Below are 20,897 nucleotides of genomic sequence, written 5' to 3' on the forward strand. Positions count from 1 at the left end.
CAAGAGATATAATTTGGTGGGCCTTACAAAAACAACAAATCTCCTTATGAATCATAAATAGTATCCAAGATGTGTATATATGAATACAAAGACTAAAGTCCATACCACATGTGGTGATACTAGTGAGATTTCCATAAATGTAGGATTGCACCTAGGATTGGTGCTAAGCCCATATCTATTTGCGATCATCTTAGATGAAATAACAAGAGACTTTGAAAATGAAATTCCATGGTGTATGATGTTTGTCAATGATATCGTGCTCTCGGATACCTCAAAAGAAAACTTAACAATAAAACTAGAAATGTGGAGAAATGATTTAGAATTGAAAGGATTGTCGAACTAAAACCGAGTATATGGAGTGCAAATTTAACAAAGAGTCGGACATTGATAATATAATGATAACAATTCAAAACCAAAAGTTGCTTAAAACAGCCACTTTTGGTACCTAGGATCGACAAAACAAAATGATGGAAATATAGATAGCGATATAACTAGTACAATTGAAGTGGATTGGACAAAATGGAGGCAAGCCAATGGGATATTATGTGATAAAAGAATAACACGTAGGCTAATAGGAAAATTTTTTAGGACCATTATTAGACCAAGTATGTTGTATGGGGTAGAGTGTTGGCCGCTAAAAAAGAGACAAGAACAACACCTTCATGTAGCAGGAATGAGAATATTAAAATGGATGAGTGGAATGACTAGGAGAGATAAGGTCGCTAATGAGAGTATGAGAGAAAAATTAGGTGTAGCACCCATTAGTGAGAAAATTAGAGAGAGTAGACTTAGATGGTTTGGGCACATTAACAGAGACCTAGAGATGTGTCGGTTAAGCAGGGAAGATTAGATGTAATAGAAGGTAAGAGACGGAGAGGGCGACCAAAAATAATATGGGATGAGGTTATTAAAAATGATTTTAAAAAGTTAAATTGGTAGAAGAATGGCGTGTAAAAGAAAGAGTGGAGAGAGAGAATTCATGTGGCCGACCCTATTCATATGGGATTAAGGCAAGGATGATGATGGTGATGATAAATGCTGACAAAAATAACAACAATCGCACACGTTGAAAACTCCTTTGCATAATAAGTCAAAGTCGACAGACTTTTCTATATTTGTCGCATAACATCATTGCAGACAATTTGCCTCGAGTTTTTATTACATTGAAACAAATGTATTGTTTTTAATCCACAACTTGCACAGTAACTCTTCATGTGCTGCTGCACACCAAGTGATTCAAACACATGTATAAATGGTTTAGTTCTACTTGACAATCTACTTCATACAAAGTGAATCAAAGAACCGCTACTTCTGCTTAATCAAAAAGATAAAGAATAGATGTAAAGCGAACCTCAGATTTTGCTACATCTTTATCCCTCATTGCAGCTTCATTGATTAATGGCATGTGATCCAACAGATCATTCTCAGAAGGCTTGACCTCATATGAGCTGCACAACAAGCAGGTGATTTAATTTACACCAAAAACAATCAACATGACTCAAGAGAGAACATATGACGATACAACTAATAAGCTGACCTGAAAGCTCTTGACAAGTGGTTCCATATGGCATATCCACATGCTCCTGGATTCTTTTTCATGAAGTGAAGGAAGTGAACTGTGATCAAAATTGTCTTAATTGTATCCTCAAAACTCTTCCTTGGCCTTTGGAGCTTTATCCAGGTCCTGTCCTTGGTAAGCACATAAATCTCAGGCAGCACATAAGAAAGTTCAAATTTCCATGCTATGACCTTCTTATAAATTTTCTGAAGCCCATCATCTGCACTTCCGTACAAGAATATCTGCATACTAGAGCCGTTCGGGATCTCATCCTCACACCACTGAAGTGGCAAACTGGAGAATGAAATGGGTTCTTTCTTACAATTAACAAAAAGGTAATTTGTGACGTGATCTGGTACAATCTCACCATCTTCATCAGAAGATGCCATTGAGTTAATACACCCAGACTGCATTAGAAGTATTGAAAAAATGAATGGTATTTACAGGAATGGCACAGATTTAATAAACTTTCATCAAAATCGAATAGATAATACAAACCTTAGGCATTTGACAAACAAGCACTTTAGTGTGCATAAATAGAAGAAATCATATAGTTAGATGAATAGAAATTACATTACTTAGTTTTACATGTGCATTAGAAATCACTTTGTGAATCAATGAACAATTTTCCATCACATGAATACATTCTCGCTTCCTTTTCTTTAGAACTTCAGGATTCAATGTATAGAATGTATGCAAGGGAGAAAAAACTAAATTGCATATTCTTATGTCTCTATATAACATCTATCAGAATTGTAGACAAAACTTCCTTACAACCATGAGTGGATTTTAGAATATACAACATAAAAGTTTACAAAAGACAATAGCACTTTGTTCTTGATTCAATAAGCCTTAAATAACCAATGGTCACAAAGAAAACAAAAAATCTATAATGCATACAACAATCTTAAGTGCTGGGCCATTTTAATTTATTTAATGAAACTATACAAGAGTCAAGGACATTTTAGGCCATAATTCGCAAACTTTATATCAGCATTCACAGAAGAGTGAATTTTGGGTAAGTTTGAACACAATTTTTTCCTCATAGGGGATTTGTTTGCTGATACACAAATCACTCAACTGTATTTTGGATGGGCAATTTAAAGTCATATCGGATACCATTGCTTGTCATATTTGCTTAGAGTGAAAAAATGAAATAAAAATGAAGCCCATTTTTAATTCTTTGGATGTCAAAGAAACACAGACATGAGGATCACTATCCTAAAGTCCAAAACCAGCAGAAGTTGAGACCCCAAACCCAAAATTCTTTTGAAGAAAAGAGTATTCCTTACCTTCCAAAAGACTATATCATAAAAAGAGGGCACATCCGCCACATTTAAACCTTGTTTGGCTTCCTTCCAGGCACCTTAGGCATTACTAAAGTCAAAACAAAAACAAAAACAAAAAATTTAACAAAGCAACACTGGTTGATGCAAATGGGATGAAGAAGCAATACGTTTAGCACCCTTTCATTGTTGAGCTTGCCAGTAATGCACTGATTTGGAATTTTCCATTTTATACACATCAACAGTCAGGGATTTATCCAAATTGTTGTCAACACGAAGAGAACAACACTATATGGAGTAAGATGGACTGGGAATGTGTCGTCACCTCACCCACTAAACCATCAATAGAAGACTTGATTCTAGAGGCAAATTAGTCAGCTCTCGAACCTATCAAACAAACTCCAGTTGGATAAAGCAGAGCCATAAACATCTTAGAGAGTCCATCTTACCACCCTACGGATTTTCCTAAGAAACTAGGATATACCTCTAGACCAAATCCGACTTCCAGATTGTGAGAACAATCAACAATTATGCGAAGGCACCTTGAGACACCAAAATGTCCAAAGCCTACCCTGTCCATTGCCCTTTCAGAATCTTACTTTCATTGGAACCCTCCCCAGTTTTCTGGAATGTTTTCATCAAAATATAACAGTATCCCCCAAGGTTACAAACTTTACCAAATTGTCTTACAAATTCCATAAAGAGGAAGTGACGATCAACCATAAATCCATGACCATCCCTACCTTTGGTACTTCCTCTTAAGCAAACTACCCAAGATACTAGCAAATCACCTACAAAAAATCACCTTCTACTGCACTACAAATAATGTAGTAAACACCCCTTCATTAGAATATTTATAAAACTGCGTCAAGCAAGACATGTGGACTCTAAATTGGCTTCTACATGTGAAACTCCACATTAATCATCATTTCAGAACATAAAGAAGCTACCCTCTGGAGCTTCTATAGAGACCCATGACTGCAAATCTCTTATCCTAAGTCCCCTGTTTGATTTTTCAGCTCTATCCAGTATCAACCCTTCAACAATATCTCATCTAATGAAACAACAGGAATGGAAGAACATATAAATTCACTTCCTCAGCAATTCTATTTCAGCATAGTTTCTGAAACTCTAATGCAGCCGCACTTACTGTAAGTCAAATATCACATTACTGGTGTATACCCTATCATCAAAGGCACATCTGTGTCCCTTCCAGTTGAGGAGAAGCTTGATGATGTGAATACTCTATAGTTGTGCTTTATTATGTGAACAAATGAAGAGGAGGAAATTAATTTAAATTGTTAAAACCAAAGGTTTTAAATAAAGGAACAAAGGCAAAGGGCATTACCCAGTTCTGATCCCGTCATGGCAGGGTCCTTGAGAGAGAGGACCCGAGACAAACCTAATCTTTGGTATTTTTCAAAGTGGCTACTTTAATGCTCAAACTAGCGAGATTGGCACTGATGCTCAAGCGCTGAGCCAGACAAAGACCCTCAAGATAAAGGGAAAAAGAAGAAGAAGCAATTACAAGTTCATGAATCTAGAATGGGTGAAATAGAATCATTTCAATAATTAAAAATATCCGCAAACACTGAACTTACATTCACTACTTGATTATAAAAAGCAACCACTATGCACAAAAAACACAAAAATGAGGTCTACATCAAGTCCACCATACCCACAACACCCTTTGTTAAAGAACCACACTGGATAGTGACTCTTTATGTAACAGAGTCACTTCAACATTAAGAAAGAAAATCTATCAATTATTCAAACCCACAAACATCAAGTGGGATCAGCATAGTTGACACAGCATCAAGAAGGGTAGTTCGATGTAAAGTCACTATAGTATTTACGGCACGTTGGCTACATACCAGACCTACATCGGTCTGTATTGGCTGGATCAAACAACAATATGAATGAATCATGGTCCTTCTCACTAAATGACATGGATTCAATGAGTCATAATGTGGATCAACTTTTTTCTCTTTCTCCAAACCTAGAAAGGGTCTCTCTCACACATTTCAGTCCCCACCTACAACTCAATAGTTGGTCCTCAAGCCTCAAGACCACTACCCCAGAGAACTCTCTCTTATTATATTCTTCATCTTCTTTTTACTTCTTAAATTCTTATTTCTTTCAATTAAGCCATCAAGATTTAACAGAGATGGAACTTGTGTGCTCTACATCTGTCGTTACACATCTTACTCCGGAATTTTATATATTCTACTTATAGTGCTTATTTCAGAATTAGAAATGATGCAAACATTATGAGAGAGAATTTGGAGAGGTTGAATCAGACGAGTGTCATAATGATGATAATGGTGATGGGATTGCAATAACTGATTTTTATTTCATTTAGTGTGATTGCATCATGTGTGTAATTTTAATTGTATTGAATATTAACTATCTATGTTATGAAAAATTATAGCAGACTAGTATTGTAATGCATGTATAAAACTTTTACGCAAGATATATCATAGATGTTGCATTCATTTTTTCATTCTTGTTATTTCTACATTTTATAATTACTTTTAAATTCTTTTAAGCCTTGTGTGAAGAGCCTCTTCACGTAGCCAATACTAGCCATCCTCACAAAGATCACCAATATTGATACATATTCTAGGAAAAAGCTCACCTGAGTCTTTAAAATCCTAACTGAAAAGCTAGTAAATATATATATATATATATATATATATACAAAAAAGGCATACGCAAAGATTGATTTGATAACATCTTCTACAACATACACCTGACATACAGCAATGGGAAATTGCCATATTTCGGTCCCAACTTCTGAAAAAACGTTAGGGCATGCATATCATACATACATACATATACATAAAGTCCCGTACACTGACACAAATATATGCAGGTCTATGTATCTCGTGTCCGCCTGTCTATGCTTGAGAAGAGGAAGAAGAAGACGACCAGAGAAAGACAAATCACGACTTAAAGGAATTGTTGGATGTATATATATAGAGAGAGAGAGGACTAAAACAAGTCAAGTAAACAAACGCATTTAAAGTTGATAAAACAAAAGACAAACGCATTCAAAGAAAAATGAGTTTCCATTGCAGCATAAAGAGAGATGTAGAGAGAAGAACACATAATCACCGCATTATTGCTACTTTTTCAACCTTCAAACCCCAAAAGTCACTTAAATAACCTCAGAAAAGTGACATTACAAGCATTGACAGCGAAAAACGTACCAATTTTCTTAAAGTGTACAACTCAAAACACAAATAGCCGAAGAAACAGAATTAGATTACTGAAATAGATAAACATACAAAACCTAGAAAATTTGAAGCTTCAAAACGCAAAATTCACTCAAATAAGCTCAGAAAGAGTGGCATTATCGAACAGAAACAGTGAAAGAATTACCAGTTGTCTTCAAATTTGTAGCGTAAAACGCAAATAGCGAAGAAACAGAAAGAAAATAAAGAGATAGATATATGTATGTGCACAAACCCTAGAAACGTTGAAGCTTCAACTTTTAGAGAGAAATGGATTTGACCACCCTGTCTCAGAATGCCAAATGTGAGAGAGCATGGAGTTGTATAAGAGCGTACGAGTAACAGAGAGAGTCGCGTTTTGGGTATTGAATTTGATTATTTTATTTATATTTTGATTCCGTCGATAATGGGCTTTTGTCTTTATTCGTATGCTGGGCCTCCAGTTGCCTTTTGACGAGGCCCGTTTAAGTCTTTTATTTTACAAAATTTTCCAAACTTGAACTTCTTATCATTCAAGTGTTTAAATTTATGACAAGTTTAATAATTAATAATAACACCTTATCTTAAAGATATGACACGTGTAAATGGTTGGATAATCCAGAAGATTTGACACTCTGCATCTACTAGTATAATTTGTGAAAAAAAAAAAATGCAGGTGATTAAATTAAAAATTTGTTTCCAATACAAATTGGTCAATTTAAGTTACTAAATCATGTCCGAATAATAATTTTTTGAAATAATGACCTGATGGGAAGAATTTTACGTGCGACCATCTTCAATTATTCATCACTCCATTGTTAGGATAAAGCACATGCACATAAATTTATCAAATAAATGGAAGCAATTTTAATATAAGAAGAAATCATATCAATCAAAATCATTTGCGAAAGAATAATATATGAAATGATTGGAAAGATTTTTAGAAATGTCCACATGACTATTATGTTTAGTGGGTGACTCAATATAGTAGTGTATTCAATATATTAGCTTTTCTTTATGGCGAGAAACACATTTACTATTTTTTTAAAATTTTTCGAGTTAGATGTCCTTTCATGTATTCAGAATATTAGTAGGTAACTCAAGAAATAAATGTGACTTTTGGAAAAAAAAATATATATATATATATAAAACACTCATTTAAATAAATAAATAACATTATAAGAAGTATTCTGAAGCCAAAATGCTCTTGGATGGGTAGAAAAGAAAAAGTAAAACATGTAAAGATAAAAAAATAAATAAATAAAAGGTGTATACACTTATAATAGCATAGAGAGAGAGAGAGAAAGAGAGAGATTTGTCTATTGTTTTTATATTTTTTTTCTCTTCACACTGAATTTTTTTTTATTTATTTACTTCTTTTTGCCGTTGTTGATGATAAATTACATTCAAGTAACTAATATGCTATTTGCTACTTGAGGGCTTATTTCTTTCTTCTTCTTCCTTTTTTTTGGGTAAAAATTGATTAGGTTAGAGTTGATATATAAGGATGCTAACTTTATTTTTAATTTGAGACAAATTTTTATTGGTTATGTTGAGTCTGTATCTCAAATAATAGTGATATGGACAATGCTTGCGTCCAACTAAGGTTGGATGAATCTTGAAGATGTGGCTTAATAAAATTGCAAGTGTCCAAAATAAAAATAAAAATAAAAATAAATTAAATTGAACATTGCCCATCTATTTGTGGTATAATCCATATATAATATATTCCTTTTATTTATTTATTTATTTATTTTTATTTCCTTTGTATCCCCGCCTTCTTCCTCCTCCCATTGCTGACGACTAGTCCACTCCTGACGACGACCCAAATCCCGTCGCCGCCTTTGAACCCTGAGATCGACTGCCGAAACCTTGATTCCTTTCTATATATATATATACACGTCTATGTGTAGAGTGTGCGTGAATTAGGGGTTTAGGGCTAATGTTTGGTTTTTCAAATCAAGAATATGGCGTGGAGGCCAAGGTCGTTAGCGATGGCAAAGTTGAAAGAGCAAACGGAGAGTCGAGGCAAATGACGAGCTGTCAGGGGGCGCCAGTGGTGGTGGGGGATGGTGGTGATGGCACCGCCAGTCAGTGGCGTAGCCAGAAATTTTCTTCAGTAGGGGCAATTTTTAACAGCAATATATATATATTATTTGAATCAAAATAATATATGTAAAAATCAAACAAATATTCTGAAAGCATGCAGTCGAGTTTTCAAAATGTTCATGGCATAATAATAGTAAATTTAGATAATAAAAAAATATATATCAGATTATCTGTCTCCGCACTGTAGTATTTGTTTGGATTTTGTGAATTTTTTAAATATTTTTTTTTTCCTAAATAATTTTTTTTTTCTTTTTTTAAATATTGAAGACTCGCAGAAAGAGAAATGTTGAAGATTGAAAATGTGATGGAAATTAACAACGCATTTGTTTGTGTTAAAGTCAAAAGTGTGAAAAAATATCTTATATTTTTTAGGAAAATGGGAAATAATATAATATTTTGAGAAAGTGGGCAAAAAAAAATATTATATTTTTTGGAAAGATTATATTCCTTCTTCTTTTTTTTTTATAATACCGGGAATGGTCATTGGGTTATATATATAGTATATATATGTGCAATGTCAACTTTTAGTAAGGACAATTATACAAATATAAAAATCTTTCCATATAAAATAAAAAAAAAATTAAAAAAATTAAAAATTCAGTGGGGGCAGCTACCCCCACTTGTCCCTATGTGGCTACACCACTGCCGCCAGTTGTGGTGGTGTTCCCCCCAGTGGTGATTGGGGATGGTGGTGATTGTGGGAGCGATTACAAAAATAAAAATAAAAATGAAAAATAAATCTCATGACAATGGGGTAAACCTGAATAATTGGACAATATCCAACTTAAACCTAACTTTTGATTTTGGACACATGTTGCAATTCTATTGGGCCACATCATCAGGTTGGATGAACTTCATCCAACCTGTACTGGACACAAGCATTGTTGAGTGACATTTGCACGAATTTGTTGGAGTGAATTACCTATCTTAAAGTTTCTGATTGGTTATTTAGGCACAATAAAAGTAAAGGAGGCCCACTCCCTTATTTATTGTATAAATAGACCAATTAAAATAAGTAGATGACATATTCAAAATTATTCATTTACATATGGAGCCGAATATATAAAAAATTTACCCCCAACAGAGATCGATTTCATGAGCTATCATATTTTGTGTCAAAGTATTTTTATTTTTTTATAAACTCACCATTTAAAAAATAAATAAAAATGAATATTCGGTCTCTAGTGGGCTATTTTTTTAATATGTTATGCTCCATATAAAAATGAATAATTCTAAAAAATTTCTTGCAAATACCTCTAATATTTTGTAAAAAATAAAATAAAATAATATTGTTGTAGTAGATTTTTAGATTGTCCATTTCTCTTTGGTTATGAAGTTTTGTTAAAAAAATCTTATATTTTTGTAATTCTTGTTTTATAAGCTTTTCATGCATATATTCTTTGTAATATTTGGATGTACCGTTTGTGAGATACGAATTTTTTATGTTCGAAAAAATTACGATTTAAATAAAAAGACATTTTGATCTAAATATCAACACTTTTACCCCCTTAGATAGTTGAGGGAGGTTTTTTGATTAAAAAAAATTGATAATGGATTTATTGAAAAGTGCTACAAGTCCAGGGATTCTTTGATAAAAAAAATTAGAGGAGAGAGTTTACCGAAAAAGATTACAAGTTGAGGGAGATTTTTTGTACTTTGCAAAAAAATATTAAACACAATCTTCAAATTCTCTATGTGATATTTTTCTAAGAAAAAACTATACTGTGATTGTAATTTACAATCAACCACTCATGAATTTTTATATTAATACTCCAAAAAAAAAAAAAAACATGAGTCATTTTTCATTGATCAAGAAATTGAGTGTTTCAAGCTTTTTTCTTTGATTCCCAATAATACCATCTCTGAAATGGGTTTTTGAATTTTTGCAGTGAGAGACACGAATGATCCACAAATCTTATTCTCAATGTTTGCGAGGTATAATAGAGAAGATTAACATGAACATATGAATCGAAGACATAGTAGTCGTGAGATTTCGCACAAAGGTAAATATAGGCACTGGTTTTTTTGTCCCCTGCATTTTTATTATTGAATTGATGTAAAGTTGCAAAATAAAGTTTATCGTCTTTGATACTGTGAGTTACTTATTTATGCTCTTAATTCTGCAATTAGATCCTTCAATTAATGCAGACTAGTAAATTATGGTATTAGTAAAATATATGCTTCATGTGATATTTAAGATATAACAATTTTTATATTAATATGTTATGAGATAATTAACAATATGCTAAGAAATGATTAATTAAATACGCAACTATATATTTAATTAAATATGCAAAATAAAGTAATAAATTAATAAGTAATAAATAAAGAACCTGGACCGAAGCTAGTATTGAGTAATATGTCCTTAAGATATATTCACCCCGCTATGGTGCTAACGGACTCAGTGGCGTCTATCTCCTAGGATACAACGGTCTACATCCACCAATAGTAGCACTAAAAACTCGTGAATATGGCGAACCTACTCCGTGTAATACTTTCTCTGACTTAAAAATGCATCTATACTATATAAATACTAAATTGAATGCAATCCGAACCAAATGGTTCAAACCAATTTTAATATGGTTCGATAAAATTAGATTAGGGTCTAAGTGGCTCGGATCACTTGACCAATGGTTTGAACCCACTTGGGTTGGGTTCAAGTCTAAAGAGGGAGATAGAAGAAAATGAAATGAACGATTTGCAAATGATCCAAAGGGGGATATTTATAGGCAACAATGTGCCTTTCCGGGTGGGTGCAACCCTTTGGAAAAAACTAAAAAGTAGTTTTTAAGTAAGGTGCTTTTTCAGATTGGGTGTGTCTCTTCATCATTGAACACAATCATTCACATTATGTCTGTTCACCAATAGACATATCCACTCCAATAGGTTGCAATGGTTCATATGGTGTCTATACACAAATAGACACATCCGTTCCAATAGTTCACATGAATAGTTATGTCTGTTGGTTTTGAGTTACATCTTTTCATCCCATAATCAACTAGTAATCGTACCTGTCCAGTCAAAGGCATCAATTGATGACTAATCAAACAATTTTCATTCACAATTTCTAACATTACAGGCTTTATCCCATAAAGCAGAAAACTTAAGTCCATTTCAAATTCCAGGACAGAGTAACACCTTCATCATTTACCGGAGAAAAAAAAAAAGGCAGCTTCATCCATATCAATCGACAGACTTATCCATGTTCATGTGCTCCTCATGTTAATCGTCTCAAGTTCACCATTTGGTTGTCAATGCATCCTATTGTTTTCCATGTTTTTAGTTTTGACCAATGCAAAAACAATAGTTCCTTTCTATTTTTGCGATACTACTTTGCGTAACAATGTTGGTTGGGTTAGACTTAATATAAATTTATATTGTCATTTGTTGGATTAAGAGATTGTGTTTCAATCCAATAGCTAAGAATTCAAGTTAATGTCACTTTTATATTTAAGGACTAAGTATCTAAAACACTCTTTAAATACCAAAATTATCCTTTATTGATTCTCAAAACGTCATTCCCTTTTATATATAAATCTCAAAAATAAAAGATATAATAGTAATTTTACATTAAATGAATTTTTATTTATTTCTAATTGTAGGAAGGACATTTTAGTATTTTTATCTTCCCATTAACTGCCAATTGATCGGAGGTTCTTATTTGCCCCAACAATAAATGTGGGGTTTTCAGAACCTATAATTGATTATAAGAACTTTAATGCTATGTATACATATATGTGTGTGTGTGTGTGTGTGTGTATACAGGAGTTTTCAATGCTCGCGAGCTTATATTTAATAAAAATAAATAAATATGCTACACTTTTAAAGTGAATTGACATTAATTCATGTAAATCATAAATAAAAGAACCAAATATTATTATGGATTTTTTTTTTTTTTTTTTCCTACATATTGTATATGTATCCTCCTGTTAGTGAATAAATTTACTAACTAATCAAATATTAGAAAGAAAATAATAATCAGATTATGTAAGAGGTCTGTATTCGGTGGAGTTTATTCAACTTAGTTTTTAACTCATTTAAGTCAAATCAATTGTAATTCCCAAATCATTCAGTTTTTAACTTCAACAATTTCTGCTCTGTTGTTGTTGTTGTTTTTTTTTTTTTTTTTTTTTTTTTTTTTTTTTTTTTTTTTTTTTTTTTGTTTCTCTGAAATTATTTGATGTATTGTTATATGCTTAATGATAGAGTGTCCAACACATTCGGCCAAATTTATGTAAGAAGTGATCATCCCTACTCACATAAATAGGACTATTTATCATTCTTCTTGTTATATCAACACTCAAAATAAATAAATAAAAGCACGAGAGTTTAGTTATTCATTGATCAAGAAATTGCGTGTTTCAAGTTTTTTCTTTGATTCCCAATACCATCTCTGAAATGGGTTTTTGGAGTGAGAGACAAAGATGATCAACATATCTTATTCTCAATATTTGTGACTCTAAATGAGCTATATACATGCATACAGGAGTTTATCATTATTCTTGTTATATTAACACTCACAAAATAAATTATATATATATATATGATAGTTCAGTTGTTCGTTGATCAAGAAATTGCGCGTTTCAAGCTTCTTCTTTTTTTCTTTTTTCTTTTTTAATTCCCAATACCATCTCTGAAATTGGTTTTTGAATTTTTGGAGTGAGACAAAGATGATCCACAGATGTTATTCTCAACATTTGTGACTCTAAATGGCATATAGAGGAGATAAACGTGAAGACGAGACTATGAATCAAAGAGAGAGTACTCGAGAGATTTCGTACAAAGGTAAACTTTAAACTCTTGTTTCTAAGCATGTCAGTGAAGCACTCGGGAATGGCAGCAACACTACTATGTCGAACATGATGCTATTTTTAAGTTCTTATGGACCAATTCTGCATATAGTTGATACCATGAATGTTTGTTCTTGTGGTTTCGGAATCCTCTCCGTTGCCACAAGAAGTTAGATTAAGTTCCTATGGACCAATTCTACATATAGTTGATACCATGAATGTTTGTTCTTGTGGTTTTGAAATCCTCTCCATTGTCACAAGAAGTTAGATTAGAAGCTCGTGAGTGTAAAATTAAAATCTGGAACTCAGAATTGTTAGGGCTTTACCCTAGAAGGGAGCCCTTTCAAAAATTCTCGATGGCCGGGCAGAACCCATGCCCAAGAGAGCAATAAAAAGGAAAATAATTTTCAACCAGCAATTGACGCGCCTCGGTTAGAACCTCGTGAGCTACGTCATTGCCCCAATCGCAATGATACCTTCTCTAGGCATCTATGTATTGTTTTTATAATTATAAATTTCTCATCAACTTCTTACACTTTTTCGATGCGGGACTATGTCACACAGGGTGCTGTTTTCATAGTTATTATCAATTTATTCCTAGTTTCAAACCAACTTTGCACAACCCTTTTGGTAAGTTTACAAGAGGTTCTTAATTCTCTCAGTTAATCAAATTAGAATCTTTTTTTTTTAATTTATCTTATATCAAATTGTGCCCAAAATTATAAATTTCAAACGTATGTTGAAGATTTTCAACTATAAAAAGTATTTATTGGACTATTATTTGTTTCCAAGATTTTGTCCAATGAAGAAACTTTCCAGTGAAGAGTGCTACTTTTGTGATACATCCAAGGTGGTGGTGATGGCGGCGGCGGCAGCGGCAGCGGCAATGATGGAAGGTAGACCACGAAAGAATTATAAGACAATATTGTCATTCTATAAAAAGTACACAGACAAATTAATAAAATAACAAATTTATCCTTAAAAAAATTGGCATCTCAAAAGGCCTTTCAAAAGCTAACATTTTCTTACCTCTCTCAGATGAGCTTCCTAACTATTGGCCTCGGCTTTTTGAGAATGTTCTTTAACCAAACATCACAATTTTTTTTCAAATGAGTAGTGATACTTAGTGTAATGACCCGAAACCATAAGCAGTGACCCATTATATGAATATCACTAGAAAATCACCCAATTCAACACAAATAACCTCAATCAAATTTTCTTTATGATTAATTTGAAACCTGTCATAAACAATCTCAAAACAAAATATGCGCAGCAGTTAATTAAAAATCCATAAATAAAAAAAAAATCATTTTAGACCGAAATGGGACAAATTAACGGCCTGTATTACCGACTTCCTGTTGTTCATAAACATGGTCTGTTTCCTAATCTGTTCCACTTTCTTATTGAAGAAAGTTGAATATAAATTAACGGTTATCATCCGATAGAGGATGGTTTTGCCTCATTTGTTGGACTTTTAGGTACTTGTACCATGCGATTTGCTTCATAAACATGCCTGTTTCCTATGCATGCAATAATTTTATAGATTTTCAAAATCTCCAAAAACATGTTCAGCTTCTCCCCATACATAACTAAATTTTCAAGATGCAGGTGAATCTAATGTAGTAGAAACGAGGTAAGAAGACACTTCTATGGAAACAAATTTTTGTCACTTCTTTAATATGACAATTCCAAAATTTAAAACCCGTCGATTACAGTTTTTTGTGCACATCTGGTCATTACCATGACAGACTGTACGGATGCGCCCGTTACATGCGCAATAAAGTTTTTCTCCTACTCCAATTCAACAGGAAGGGAGGAGGAATTTCCATCTAATCGAATGCTCACAATAAAACAATTACAAGGAGTAGATCCATTTTGGATTCCAGGACAGAGTAGTCGGAAACATTGAAAACAATTAACAATCAAGGGAGTTAAATTTCAATAAACAGAATTTAGCACAAGCTTCTTTCTCGTTAAATTTAAAAACTTTAACAAATGGCATGTTTTTGTTTAATCACAACACTTTTCTTATCCAAGTGTCAGCCAAATTCTAAACCCTAATATACAATACACACCGCATTACAGGAGATACAAGTTAGTTATATAATACTGAAAGAAACATCTTTTGCAAGGGGAATGAATGAGCCAATTAACCAACCTCAGCATCATTCTTAATTCCCATCCTTCTCGCTCCACTCAGTACTAGTGCTCAGCGGCATCCGACGCCATGATTCGCTGTAGAAAAGCCAGCATCCGACGCCATGATTCGCTGTAGTCTTGCTTTTCTACACCGCCTCAATAACTCCTCAGACGCCATTAAATTCTTCTTTAAATTCGCCCTTGTTATCCTGAGACTTTGTTTCACCCTGTCCATTCTCCTCTGAAGACTCTCTCTCTCCTGTGAAGACTCTCTCTTTCTCTCTCTCCTATGAAGAATTTCTCCAACAATAATATTACAACCCCTTTCAAAGTCAATTGCAAATCCCTCCGGCAATTCAGGCCTAGGAATTTCAGTTCCCTCCGGCATTTCTTGCTTCTCAGGCTTAGGAATTGCAATTCCCTCCGGCATTTCTTGCTTCTCAGGCTTAGGAATTGCGGGCCACATCTTTATCTTTTTTCTTCAATAATCTTTAAAGAAAAAAAAATCATTTATTTCTCTTCCTTTCCATTCATGAAAGCAAATCAACAATTTACTATCTATTTCTATCGCAAGCACCAACATGTCTAATACGAAACATTTTGAGATTGGACAAAAATGTTTTAAGTTGATGGGCATCATTTTTGGTCAGGCAAGGTGGTCGCTTACACATTTGACACTATTTATGGTAATATACTCATTTGAGAAATTATTATTATTATTATTTCATCGTTTTTTAGGACAATTTATCCGCGTCAGGACAAAACTGCCCTTTCACCGAGTCCACTATTATACGTCGGATTTCAATCATCCGCACGCACCTCTTTGTTATCCCTCCCTCCTCAATCTAAAACCCTAACCCTAGAAAGAAATGTGCACTTGCAACAACCTCCATGTCCAAACCACATCAAATAACCATAACACTGGACCTTGAACACATCATGTTTCCAGAACACGTCCCCTACAGAGCTGAAACACTAGAACACGACCCCTACAGAGCTGAAACCCCAGAACACGACGAGCTCACAATCTCTGAACCATGTCTAAGAGACATTCCTGGACAATCGACCCCGACCTGGACGGCATCGACCTCGAACCCGAAGACTTCGGATCATCAATCCCGCTAAAGAAAGTCCCATTCGGCGACGTATTTGAGGCGTCGCGTGCCGGAGACGTTGATCGCCTAGGGTACCTCCTCGAGTCGGGTGTGAACGTCAACGCGCGCGACCAATGGGATTCAGTGGCTCTGTATTATGCTTGTTTGGCGGGGCACCTCGACGCCGCGAAGATGTTGTTGGAGAGCGGAGCGATATGCTCAGAGCATACATTTGATGGGGACCGGTGCCATTACGCGTCGTTGAATTTGAAGGTGAGGAAGCTGCTGAAAGCTTTTGAGGCTCGGCCGCCGCCATTGGGGCCGTTGCAGGCGGCATTGAGAGAGACATTCTTGGGATGTTGGGCTAACAGGGTTTATCTCGATCAGTTAGATAGCCAATCTCAAATTCCAGGTTTGCTTTCTAAATTTACAAGCATGTGTGTTATAAGTATATATTTAGAAGTTGCTTAATTTCTTTGATTTAACTTTGCCAAGGAAAAAAATATGCATCTCTGAAGTACAGGAATAGAATATGGGTATTATACCACTGTGGGTATTGTTGTACTGAATGTGAACATATGGTTGTTGCAAGTCATGTTTTATTAGAATTATGACTCTATAGAACTTAACTTCAAGCTCAGATAGCTTAGTGATTTTTTTTTTTTTTTAAATGCTGTTCACGACCTGGGAGTTGTGTTTGTGAGTGTTTGCCAATTGCCATACACATGTGACATATTTTTATTTTAGTTTTAGCATCATATTTTATGATTTTATCTTTTATGACTAAATTGTATTCCTGCACTAGCTGCCATTCTAAGTGTCCTTTTCAAGATGGCTAACTACATTACATGTTATGTGACTGGTCGTTTATTTGACAAGATGGATTCTGACAGTTGATTGCGTAACAGCCAATTTTATGCTGTGTGCTAGTATGCTTGCATGATGAACTTTGAAATGTGCTAAATATGGTAAAATAGTGCCTCTTACTTCAAGATTCAAGAGATGTTTTGATATCGAACCTTTCATTTAGTTGGAACCATAATTAGTAGAAAAAGACCAATGGTCTAGTGATATGTGTTTCCGAACGTGCATCCTGAAATATGAACAATCATGTCCAACATGTGGCATCCTTCATCCCCATTCTGTTATTCCTTAACAATCCATGTTCTAGGTAATGTTGTTTGGATTAATGGAACCATTGTGTTAGAAATTTTGTTGTGCTTATGCATCCAGGTAAAGTGAAAAGTAACCCCGTAGTGTGAGGTTCACATATCCTGACTTGAGGACATGCTCGTATCTGAGAAATGTTTCATACAATAGTCAAGTTTTGTGGATTGTTATTCTATGTAGAGAAGAGAAACTTGGCAGTCATTTTCAGTTTTTAGTTGTTTTGCTATCTACGCTAACATCTAATGAAATTTACATGACCTACTTATAATTTTTAAATATATGCCAGCTCACAGTCTATTCTGCCATTCTACTTGGAGAAGTTATATCTGTCACTCTTATGAGGCTGTGGTCGCTTGCTGCTGTCTAAACGCCAGAGATTGTTAACAAACATATTGTTTTAGTTTCATTACTGGAACTCATGGATTTAGATGCTTGATCATTTTTCATTTTTGTCAACTTATATTGGCTGCATATCTTATATTTGGATTATGAATCTGATATCTAAGTTGTGCCTTCAAGATTAATTTATATATTGATCTCACATGGTGCGGGATATTGATTAGGTTATTCATCAAATGGAGGATTTAGTTCCAGCCACTTCCCTCCAGACGTTGTATTTTATATTCAAGGTAGACCTATTGAAGCTCACAGAGTCATTTTGAGTGCTAGGTCACCTTTTTTCAAGAAAAAATTTGAGACTGACTGGAAAGATCGCAAGGAAGTAAGATTTTCAAGGGAAAAGTTGTCTTATCCTGCTCTTTACAGCCTCATACACTTCTTTTATTCTGATAGACTTGAGATTGCAGTAGATGACATGGAAGATCTTGTGAGAATTAGTAAGGTTTGCAAGTGTGAATCATTACAGAGGGTTCTCGAGAAAGAACTGATTCACCAAAAATATGCAGACTACAAAGCTCTCAGAGATATGGACAACTCTCTGAAACGGTTTATCCTACAGGGCCTGTCCCTTCCTGAGGAAGACCGTCTTCCTGCTGCTCTGCATCGGATCCTTGAAATTTCTCTTGCCAATTCAACTAGGGAGCAGAATGTAGAGGGTGGTGTTGACAATTTGGTGTCCTGCATTGGTGCAATGCAGATTAGTGAATTTGAGCATGATCATGCAGATGTTTGTGTTAGAGTTGATAAAAAGATCTTTCGCTGCCATCAAGTGGTCTTAGCATCAAGATCTGAGTACTTTAAAGCAAGATTGTCCCGTATGAAAGATTTTTTTGAAGGAAAAAATGGTTTACCTGGTATTCTTCCATGTCTTGAAGAACATGATCTGAGCATGGAGGCATTTGAGAAAATGATTGAATATATGTAAGTTTATTTATTTAATTTTTTATTTTTTTTATTTTTTGTGTAAGTGGCCTAATACGAATTAAATACTTGGAAGACAATAAATGCTCCTTTAGATGTCTTCTTCTTGTTGTAGACACTGATCACTTGGTCAGATTTTGATCGTGTGGGTTCTCTTGACTGTGCTGTCTTAGTAATCAAAGATGCAGGTCCTAATGTTAGGGTTGCCCTTATTCAATACAATAGCATTGTTTTTTATAACAGACTATTTGTAATCAACTATTATTTAACCTATGTTCCTTAATATTGTAGATTCTGATAATTTTAGCAGCTTCAAACAATGTAACTCCAAACTTGTTTCATGTGATTTATCTGACTTGTTGGTTCAGGTACACTGATGGTTTGAAAGATATTAACCCAGATCAGGTATGTTTTATATGATTTACATGGTTAAGAATATTTTCTTAACATTGTAGAATGGTAGTGGATTTATTATTACTACGTATTATTTTATTATATAATATATATATACATACATATTTTTTTATGCAGGCAGACGAAATGTTTGATGCTGCTTCAAGATATTTGTTATTTCCTCTTAAGCGAGCTGTAGCTGATGTTCTGTTGCCTCACCTGGAAAATGTTCCACCTGCAGAATTGTGTCATTGGCTGGTATTGTCGGACATGTACGTTTTTCCACTTTTTTCTAACTTTCTCTCTCTCTGTCTTTTTATTTTATTTTATTTTTATTTTTATTTTTTTTGCCTCTGTGGGAATAGATGGCCACTGTGATAGTTTCTCCCTTCCGCTCCCCCCACCCCCAAATTCTACTGAATCATATTTAAATAATTCCTGACTTGGGAAGGAAAGCCATAATGTTAACTTTATAACTTCAATTCAATCCACAGGAGTGGATTCTAATTTTCTTCACATTCCTGATTAGGTCATCCATGAAGATTGTGTAGGACATCTGGGAACTGTTTTTTAATCCTGAAACTAATTTTGTTGTTCTCTAAAACATTTTCTTAAATATTGGATATTTGTTGTGGACTGTGGAGGAAGAAAAATGCCAAGATGCTGTGGTGGTTCCTGCTTATGTAGATCCCATCTATTGCATGATTTGGTCATCGGTCAGAAACACATGAGTATTCTGAATGTGGATTGATCATATTTAGTATGGATTGTGGGAAGAATACGTGGCCCATTGGGTAATTAGATTTTTAATGGGAGTCTGATCAACCTTTTAAATTTCAGCCACATAGTGGATATTGAAAAAAAAGGGCCCAATCATTAGATTTTTTAATACCTCATTGGGTATGTTCTGTAACACTTATTGATGTGATCTGTTGCATGTGCAGGTATGGTGTTCTAAAGATTCGGGAGTATTGTCTAGATGCAATAGCTTGTGACTTCGAAACATTTGCTGACACTCCCGAGTTCCGGTCAATGCTTTTAACGCTTCCGCCACCATCTGGAGATTCCTCACTCCGAACCACTGCGCCAAGTGCTCCAGGAGCTGGGGTCAACACAGACCAAGGTAATCTTCTTGATGATCTGCGAGAAAAATGGCTCGAGGCTGAAGGTGCTGAACTTGACGAGAGAGATGAGAGTGCATTACTTTTTGACAAACGACTTGAGATGCTTATGGTTGTTGCGGAACAAGAAAAATCAAGTGCTCTTGCCGACAGTACTGATGAATGAACGACATTCTCTTGGTCTCTGGATCTGGCTTCTCCTTGTTCTCTATTCTTACACCAAAGTGAATAAAAGAAATAATGTACGTGTTCTTCATTTTTATTTACATACACAAGTACTTTGTTGTTGTAGCAGTGCAATTTTGTAACCGCACATTTGTTTACTAAATAAATTGAGAGCTTTAGTTGTTTTTTTGTGATTTCTGTTGTCTGAAGTACCTATGAATTTTGTAATTACTATTGTTGCTCACACCTACTGGATGCTGATTGAATTTAACATGAACTTTCACAAAATGACTGCTCTCAAAATAATTGCTCTTGAACTTAAATCTGTTGTATTCTTTATATTCTTTTGTGTAGGCTGTAGCTTGTCTTTATGGATACAAAAGCAAACACTTGGTGTTTCTACTTGGATAAACTGGTTGAATGTGCTCTCATGAGTGGTGTTATCATAATATTTTTTTTATTTTTTTTGAAGTTACTCTCATGAGTGTTATTACTTTGCAAAATACCTGTACAAGACCCAATTATAACTGCTAGCTT

General features: G+C 34.3%; 2 protein-coding genes and 1 non-coding gene across 5 annotated transcripts in view; 1 reads left to right on the top strand and 2 right to left on the bottom strand.

Annotated features, from left to right (window-relative positions):
• Positions 1-6,445, bottom strand: part of LOC132307427 (protein ENHANCED DOWNY MILDEW 2-like) — a 31,084-nt gene extending 24,639 nt beyond the window's left edge. For 2 of the 3 annotated variants that reach the window (XM_059805182.1, XM_059805180.1), the window contains exons 1-3: positions 6,316-6,445; positions 1,538-1,965; positions 1,352-1,448 (exon numbers count right to left, since the gene is read on the bottom strand). In XM_059805182.1, coding sequence (XP_059661165.1) covers positions 1,352-1,448; positions 1,538-1,947 — 507 coding nt within the window. In that variant the 5' untranslated portion in view covers positions 1,948-1,965; positions 6,316-6,445. Of the gene's footprint in view, positions 1-1,351; positions 1,449-1,537; positions 1,966-6,228 lie in introns of all 3 variants that reach the window. The other variant, XM_059805181.1, reaches the window with a different exon arrangement.
• A 6,831-nt stretch (positions 6,446-13,276) lies between these two features.
• On the bottom strand, positions 13,277-13,432 carry LOC132310573 (U4 spliceosomal RNA). Its single transcript, XR_009482640.1, has one exon. It is a non-coding gene; the product is annotated as a U4 spliceosomal RNA (small nuclear RNA).
• Positions 13,433-15,879: 2,447 nt separating this feature from the next.
• On the top strand, positions 15,880-20,554 carry LOC132307430 (BTB/POZ domain-containing protein At2g04740). The gene is made up of 5 exons (XM_059805187.1): positions 15,880-16,603; positions 17,925-18,681; positions 19,050-19,086; positions 19,213-19,346; positions 20,019-20,554. The coding sequence occupies exons 1-5, from the start codon at positions 16,135-16,137 to the stop codon at positions 20,359-20,361; spliced, it is 1,740 nt and encodes a 579-aa protein (XP_059661170.1). The 5' UTR covers positions 15,880-16,134; the 3' UTR covers positions 20,362-20,554.
• Positions 20,555-20,897: the final 343 nt, after the last annotated feature.

Source organism: Cornus florida, unplaced genomic scaffold (genome assembly GCF_030987335.1).
Source record: "Cornus florida cultivar Cherokee Brave unplaced genomic scaffold, ASM3098733v1 CherokeeBrave_3.0.0_Hap2_Chr05, whole genome shotgun sequence".
Classification (NCBI taxonomy): Eukaryota; Viridiplantae; Streptophyta; class Magnoliopsida; order Cornales; family Cornaceae; genus Cornus; species Cornus florida.

Bases quoted from the DNA above. Each gene is read 5' to 3' on its own strand.
- LOC132307430 (XM_059805187.1), top strand. From the start codon at position 16,135: ATGTCTAAGAGACATTCCTGGACAATCGACCCCGACCTGGACGGCATC. The intron at 18,682-19,049 runs GTAAGTTTATTT...TTGTTGGTTCAG, and splicing joins GAGAAAATGATTGAATATAT to GTACACTGATGGTTTGAAAG. The intron at 19,087-19,212 runs GTATGTTTTATA...TTTTTTATGCAG, and splicing joins AAGATATTAACCCAGATCAG to GCAGACGAAATGTTTGATGC.